Source organism: Aptenodytes forsteri, unplaced genomic scaffold (assembly GCF_000699145.1).
Source record: "Aptenodytes forsteri isolate BGI_AS27 unplaced genomic scaffold, ASM69914v1 Scaffold54, whole genome shotgun sequence".
NCBI classification, from domain to species: Eukaryota; Metazoa; Chordata; class Aves; order Sphenisciformes; family Spheniscidae; genus Aptenodytes; species Aptenodytes forsteri.
In genome coordinates this window covers 12,517,858-12,525,932 of record NW_008796044.1, presented here as the reverse complement: position 1 = coordinate 12,525,932, position 8,075 = coordinate 12,517,858, and the positions used below count along the sequence as shown (strand labels likewise).

General features: G+C 49.8%; 1 protein-coding gene across 1 annotated transcript; it reads right to left on the bottom strand.

The window, feature by feature from the left end:
• Positions 1-3,422: 3,422 nt before the first annotated feature.
• Positions 3,423-7,111, bottom strand: ATOX1 (antioxidant 1 copper chaperone). Its single transcript, XM_019473817.1, has 4 exons — positions 7,036-7,111; positions 5,538-5,682; positions 3,733-3,742; positions 3,423-3,634 (listed from the first exon to the last, which is right to left on the bottom strand). Exons 1-2 carry the CDS (start codon positions 7,088-7,090, stop codon positions 5,549-5,551), a joined length of 189 nt encoding a protein of 62 aa, XP_019329362.1. The 5' UTR covers positions 7,091-7,111; the 3' UTR covers positions 3,423-3,634; positions 3,733-3,742; positions 5,538-5,548.
• Between the last annotated feature and the right edge of the window lie 964 nt (positions 7,112-8,075).

Here is an 8,075-nt window from a genome sequence, read left to right as displayed (position 1 = left end):
GAGTGAACGGCTGTGTGGTGTTTAGCTGCCTGCTGGGTTAAACCACACCACCATGTTATCTGTGCAGGCTTGTTGGGGTCTCTCTCTCCATCACGTGCAACCTGGGGGCCAATTTCAGGCCAACCTGATGAATGAAGATTTTTAAGATCTTGAAGTTGGGCAGTGGTGGAGCAAAGAGACTCTGCTTAGGTACTGACTGTCTTATCCTTTTAGAGTCTATGAATGAGTTGGTTTTTCTCCCAAAGCTTTTCCATAAGCCTCTCAGACAGCCACCCTGCAGGTCTGCTGCTCTGTTCAGACTTGACCATCCTTCCTCAACTTCCCTAGCCCAGCTGTAATCAGCCCAAACCCAGCCCATACATCCAAGCAAAGACCGTCACAGGGTGTCATTACTCAGTTCTGGCTGTGTGTTCGTGGGAGAGGTGGCCTTGTTGGAGGCACCCTGTGCTCCTGCAGAGCCACTGCTTCAGGAGTGCTGGTGTAGAGCCTCCTGTGCTGGCTGACCTGGAGGCAGGACCAGCAGGTCATCTTCCCCAAACACCTTACCTTATTCTGAGGAAAGGAAAGCAGGCAGAAAAAGAGCATTCTGCAGATTGTCTGGCCTGCTTGAAACACGCTGTTCCCCTGATAAGCCTGCAAGGTTGACGGGGGAGCACACACGATGCTGTCCTGCTGGGCTTTTGGTGGAGAAAACAAGCAGCAGCTTGGACATCATCCTCCAGCCCTGCTCTAATAGGAGTTGTCCTGGTTCTTTGGTATTTTCATTAAATGTGCCTGGAGTGCTGGGGTTAGCAACCACCACAGCGCTTCCCTCCTCTCGGCTGGAGAAGAAACCCTAGCAGTTCCCTTCCCTTCTCCACAGGGCCAGGAGGAAGGAAGAGGGATGCAATGGGAGCGTCTGAGCACTGGGGCCACTGAAGGAAGGCTGAAGCAGGACCCACAGGAGCCCTTGGTGCTCTCCCAACTGCTCACTCCCATCAGCATCCTCAGGGCATGGCACCAGAGAGAGGTGGCCTATGCAGACTTGTCATCCCTCTGTCCCCTCTGCTCTGGGACACTGAGTGAGGAGCAGAACATCAAATGCCACACGTCATCAGGTATGAAAGCCCACAGACCCTGCACACACACAGTCTCCATCGGAAAGCAAATGGCAGGGACACCTCGGGGAAGTGGCTGTGGCCAGTCCCTGCCATGCTGCGCACACAGGGAAATTACAGGGGCTGTAAATGGCATTAATGGCAGGGTAGAGCACAGCAGCCTAGCGTAACGATTGCCTGCTGCGAGGGACACTTAGAGGCATTTCTTAAAGCCCAGGGCAGGAAGCAGAAGGGAAAGAGTCCACAGCCTGGACATCACTGCTCCGGTGGATGGAGAACAGCTCCAGGCAGGTTTTGCGAAGGGTTGCTCCTCTCCCCTCTGGGCAGCGTGTATTCCCACCACACTCTGCAGCCAGCTTGGGGTGACCACAGCTCGCCACTGCACCTGATTTCTACCCAAAGCTGCAAAGTCCTTTTTGCAGCAGTCAAGAGCTTAAAGGAGTGTCCAGCCCCTCCACCTGCACTGAATGGCAGAGGGAAGGCCTGGGAGACTGCGGCCCTGCAGATGGGTGCTGAAACTTCAGCTATCTGCATGAACCTCCTGGCTGGTTGTGGGTAGAGATAAGCAGGCTTTAACCAAAACAGACGGTTCAGCAGAGCAGGGAGAGGGGAGCAGAGCAGCTGGAGGAGCACAGATAGCATAAGCTGCAGCCCAGACATCAAGGACGAGCAGCCTTGTTTACAGCAAGACAGACTGGGAGTTATCCTCTGTGGGCACAACATTGCTGGTCCCGCCTGCCAGTTTGGCAGAGAGCAAGCGCCACAAGGACTGCTGGCTCCGAGGCCAGCTGTGCTACCACGTGCCATCTAGCTCCACGCCAAATCGACAGCACGCGTCCTCCCCCAGCCCACGGCCACCAGAGCAGAGCCACTGGGCAACCAGCTGCTGGTGGATGCACTGGCCATGCCTGGGAGGAAGCTGAAAGCAATAAATAATAACTAACACTGGCAAACACCAGCTCAGACCAGCAAGGTGGGGGCTAGGGAAAGGGATTCACTCGCTCACCCAGGACCCCGGAGGTGTCATGCCGTGCATCTGAGTGCACTGGCACAAAGCAGAAATAGGTTGCGGTTCTGGGCCTTGGCTCTGGAAACTTCCTGCCGCCGGGAGATTTTAATGCAAGAAAATAATGCAGTGATGTTAGACTTCTATCCTTTAGCTTCCCTTAAATTAGAAGTAATAAAAAGTGTCTGCAACGTGTTCCTTGAAGTGTCTCCAGCCCCTGCAAGTGCATCTACAGCAATTAATTGTGCTTTAGATCAATGGTAAAGAAGGACTTGGAAGTACTAAACCTCTCTAGGAAAGAATAAATTGCAACTATGTCAAAAGTAATCTCAATGTACAAGTATGACAAATCTCTTAAATATAGAGTAACCTCCTCCTTCAAACTTTAGTTGGTTTTCCTCCCTGTAGAACAAGTCACATGTGACTGGTAGGTATGGGAGACATCCCCCAGATGAAACAAGAGACAGCAGACTGGGACGGACACATGCAATCTTTTCACTGGGCTGAAAAACCTGAATTAAATGGATGGGAGCTGGGCAAATCAACAGTACAGCCTGTAACCCTGGCCACTGGGCTGAGAAATAAGAGACCTTGGAGAGATTCCCACACCCCTCTCCTTCCTCCATCCCTTCTGCATTTCTCATCAGCACAGACATTCTCCTACTGTGTCTGCGGGTGCATGCAGCACCTGGGGATCCTGCCCAGCATTGGGGCCCCATGATGCTATTACCTATTTGGTTGAAATTTTGTAGGTTGGCAGGGAAGGGGGCAAGAGGAACACTTGGTAGGGGAAGGGACTGATCCAGGTGTCTTGAGCTGGCCCCAGGATCCGGAATGACTCCTCACATTTATATGGTCATGCAGTGCCCTAAAAAGCACTGTACTAAACCTAGGCTGAGTCCGTGTTCCCTGTTCCTACTTGCAGTTTGGTTGGCCTGTGAGCTCAATCATGTTGCTGGGGTCCAGTGACTTCTGCCTCGTGGCCCCATCTAGCTCAAAAGGACACTTGGTTATCCTTGATTTACAGGGGCTGCAAGAGTCCCTTCTTCCCAGCGCTTGCATCCCAAATGGAAAGTTTGTCTGTTCTGTGATGGAAAGACATCTGCCAAGACACAGATTCCCTGAATCTAAGTGACAGTCAAGCTCAGTTCTCCTGAGACGTGTCCCTCAGGCAGAGGTTGCAGTCAACTTCTAAAGGTAGGTGCAATTTCCTGGGAGACCTGTCTTGCGTGTAATGGCTAGTTTCCCATCCTTAAGAGCCATCTCTTCTACAGAAAACCACTTAAAGCAGTACAAAGACACACAGGACGCACAGACATGCACTGAAAGATAGAAGCAGCACCTCGATTTACTGCGGGACTAGAAACAGCATATAACCTCCTCCTCTAGATTTCTCCACTTTTAAAGCCCAAGACGCAGCTGTCTTCTGCCAGCCCTCTGCTTTCCGACATCTGGCAGGGTAGTAAAGGTCAAACGACAGAGCAAGTTGGGAGATATACAAACAGTTAAGCCATCTTTTTGCTGAAGTCATGTTTACAGACCAGCCACTCCCATAGGAATCAATAGGCTTTGAGTTCCTGCAAAATAAATAAATAAGTAAATAAATAAATAAAAAAAATACCAAGTCATGTTTGAGTTCCTGCAAAATAAATAAATAAGTAAATAAATAAATAAATGGAAAAAATACCAAGGCACAGAAGAGCTACTGTTATACAAAGATGCCCTCTGCCGGTCACAAGCCAAAGGAAAGCCATCCACCTGAGCTCTATGCCAGTGATTTGCAACTTCCCTCCCTCCCTCCTTTTATAGATGAACCCCTAAAAATATTCCCTATGGAGGGAAATGTGCTGTAATACTTAAATTTAGTGTTTTTTCCCATGACAGCTGAAGTGATCTAGCAGCAAACTACTAGCAAGGGCAGTCCAGCCTCCCCTCTCCTTTGTTTCAGACCTTACGATCCTTGGGTAAGTCAAATAGCTTCAGTTAAAATCCAATAGGGAAACAAAAGCATCGAGAGAAATGTTCTGCCAGGTCAGCCAGCTGAACTGACTCCCTAGCTGCCTTGATGTAATATAAGGAAAGTGGTGAGAACACAGGGCCACGGAAAAAAGTGACACATCCACATTATTTGAGACTGGCTTTGCCGTAATGGTTAACTTTTGCAGGCATTTGAAACATTGTCCACAAGACCCCGCAAGTTGAAAACAGCTCTTGCAGTCAATACTGACTAAGAGCTGAAAACTATTGGAGGCACTAATCAATTCAGAGCATGTTTCTCTCTCTGCTTTAAATAGCAATGTTATTTGATTAAAGCTATGATTTTAAACAATTTCTAAGAAGTATTGAGAGCTTGCTCAAATGACACAAATTGCAGATTTTAAATGTTCTGTTAGGTCAGTCTATTGAAACAATGCAGATCTATTGCACACACACATCAGTATCAGCTCAACTCTTTCTTGTATCAGTTTAATTCCTGCTGGTGTAAATCCCTGATTTAATTTACTGACTGGGAATTAAATCAGCATGAACTGGTTTCAATGCATCTGTGCTGGGTATTTGTGATGATCAAACCAGACCAGTTTAGAACAACGTCACTGGATTAGAAAGCTCCACTGACAGAAACAAGCTCTTAAGAGATGCAATATAATAATCTTGGACACTAAAGAACAGTACATGCAGTGAGTGGGCAGCCCTCTCCTCCCACTTCATTCTTTTCCACTCAAATTGAACCCTGTCTGCAAAAACATTTCACAGTCAGGAAAGAGTTTTGTGCATGTCCTCATAGTGTTGGGACTTTAGGAAAATCGACAGGCTGCAACAATCAGGCTGTCTTTGGGATAGATGTCCCGTTGGTCAGGGGCTGTGTGCACCTGGAGCTATTCTGAAACCCAACATTTTATGTCCATGAGGACAGCATGGTGCTGCTTTTTTTCCATCCTCCAGTTTAGTGGAGGATTAACGGCGATATCAACAGAATCAGATGTTGGAGGTCCTTGTGCTAACAACCAACTGCCTGCATCACGTACCCACAGGGGTCTTTGTGTCCCATCACCCTCCCTGGTATTGTTGGGGGCCACCACTCTCTCTGGTCAGCTGGTGAATGTCTTTGGGATTTGTTTTCATGCACGATATGCTCTGGCAAACTCTAGGTTCACCTGGGAATGGCACAGAGGCTGTGTTCTACCTCTCCACTACAACCATGGCTGGGATCACATGGGCTTTGCAGAGCAGCTAAAGGGTCCCACACAGAAATGGTGCTGGCTGTATGTGGTCCTGCTGCTTCTCTGATATGAGGGGTTTGCTGAAGCTAGACCTGCAGGTCTTTCCTACTTTGTGCTTCCCAGGAAGCAGCCTGTTTTATGGGGAGAGCTGGAACAAGCTCAGACCTCTCTCTTCAGCATTTCATTCACCTGGTATATACCTAGCCTACTCACACCAGGCAAGGCTACTGCACGGTCTTCTCCCCAAGGTAGGAAGCGTTCTTTCCAGTCTTCTTTAGGGTTTCCAGTAGGGTGTCAACATTGTGCTCCGAGTCGATGCACACCTTCTTGTTGGGCAGGTCAATATCAAACTGGACACCTACAAGGAAAGGAAAAAAATTTTGTACAGCTAGAAGCAGCCAAATGGTGTGAGCACGGGGAAAGCTCACCTTCATACATTTGTGCTCCCAAGGCCATCAGTCAAATATACGTGTGCCTCCTGCCAGCAAACCCTGATACCACCACCAGCCAGCAAAACCAACCTGGTGTCCTGCCAGCAATAGTACGAAGGAAGCCAGATCTCCTATAGATCTGCATCGGGCACCACAGTTTCTCAACTGCTTTAATCTGTTCACCTCACCTTGGATTAACACAATCACTCACACAATAACCAGAATGAGCTGAGCTTAAACCAAGCACTGTAATCTCCAACCAGCTCAACCTGTGCTGTGGTTTAGCATGGATAGGCACTAACGAGGGAGTTAGTGTAGGGGTTAGGACAGGGTCAGGACAGGTTTCCTCAGTGGTGCTACTAGCTAACAGCTGTAAGTAGGAGGAGGGAAAAGACATTTTCCCATGTGGATTTCCCAGTGGCTAGTAAGGGTGAGCCACTCTCAGCCCAGTGAAAGGAACTGGATATGAAGTCTCTATCCAGCCACGTGTTTTCACAAAACTTTTAGGTATGTATCAGCTTTGAGAGCTCTGCCACATCGTCACATGAGGCTGATAATGGCCAGCATGTTGAAGAGTGATGGAGGTGCTGAAAACCACACACAAAGGCAGTGGGATCACCACAGCCTGGTAACAGGGTCTCGGAAGAAGTTGCAAGGCCTTCGCCTTGGTGACTGAAAGCTGTTCTCACTCGGTGAGGACAGGGGAGCAGGATGCCATGTCCTCACAACCGGTGAGTGCAGGCTAGATCCTTCTCTCTTAGTAAAGCATAAAGGAGGCATGGGTTATAATTTTCCAGGTGGTATTAAAAACAGGCTATGCAGGCAACCACCAAACGCTCTGCTCAGCAGCTCTTCACTGTGACTGCTGATGACACATCTAGGGAAGCACCACAGATACCCCAGGCCTCCTTGGGAACAACGCCTGGCAGGATATCCACCTCCCTTCCTTCTGGCAGCCTGAGCAGAGGTCTACCAGTGTCGTTCCTAGGGGGTTCAGGATGAGGCCCTGGTGATTCAGAGACACCTGCAGCCATGGCAGCTCCTCCCTCCCTTGACATTTCTCCAAGGGTCACACAAGTCCTGCTAAGAACCAGCAACTCGTTACTGACTAAGCAGCAGGCTCGGAGCAGAGCGGGGAGCAGAGGTTTCCAATCAGCCACTTTCAGCTTTTACCCAGAGTGCTACCCTTGCAAGACGGAAGATCCCAGGGCACTGACATCCTGCCCCGGAGCTGGCGTTGCTTCGGCGAGCTGGCTGTCACACACCCAGCACTGACTCACCTCCCAGCCTGTGCAGGACACGGGTGACCGCATTGGAGCAGCCTTCACAGGTCATGTCCACAAAGAACTCGTGTTTCTGAAAAGAGGCAGATGGGGGGGTCAGGGAGGATGCAGCCGGCAGCACACCACGAGCACTTGTCCTCCACACTTGCCTTTTTCCTCGGGGAGGTGGGTTCAAATCCTCCCCAACCAAAAGGTCCATACATGCCACTAAAGGATCCTCAGCAAACCCGAGAGCTCTCGCCTTGTGCTGTCCCTCACAGCGTAACAGGGGCCTTTGGAGACTGTCTGGCCCGACTCAGAGCAGGGCCACCTTGAGGGCCAGCGCAGGTTGCCATCTCTGTGGGCCTCTGCTGGACTGACTCCACTTGCCCTGGGGAGCCCAGGAGAAGCAAGTCTCCTGCCTCCAGCTACCCACTGTCCTGATTTCGTCTGCAAAGTTTTCGGTGCTTGCCCATCCTATTCTTCTTGTGTCTACAAGGCCTCTGGTCCCCAACTTAATAAACTCCTAAAAATATTAACAAAACTGAAACTTAAGGAACATTAATGCTGTTTTTTCATCCCTTTACTCCACCAGGGCCCCAGTGTTATCTTCACTCCTTGTGAGAGATACTGGGTTGAGATAAACATGTTTGCCTGTAACACTAATCATCGCGTTCACCCTTTGGCACCAGACGGATCCTAATTTCCTTTTCTTGCACATGCTTTTTACTTTCCTTAAAAAAGAAAAGTAAAGCTGTTTTTTATTTGTTACTCGCAACCCATATTTCTTTCTATTCAAAACCACCCTTTGCCCCCCACCACTGAGAGGCTAAAACCCTCACAGGCACAATTCACCTGGGAAAGGGGTTCGGGAACGGCTGTTCCCATTAGGATCTTTTGGAGCCAGTAGCATTTTCTTGATTTTTATTTTACAAATGCCCTGCGTGCTCTGGGGGCCGGTGTGCGGGAAGGAGGAATCCGGACGGGGCGGGAGGGGTCCCAGCGCAGCCCCCCACCGCCGGGGCCGTCCCGCGCGCCCAAGCCCCCGCGGCCGGGCG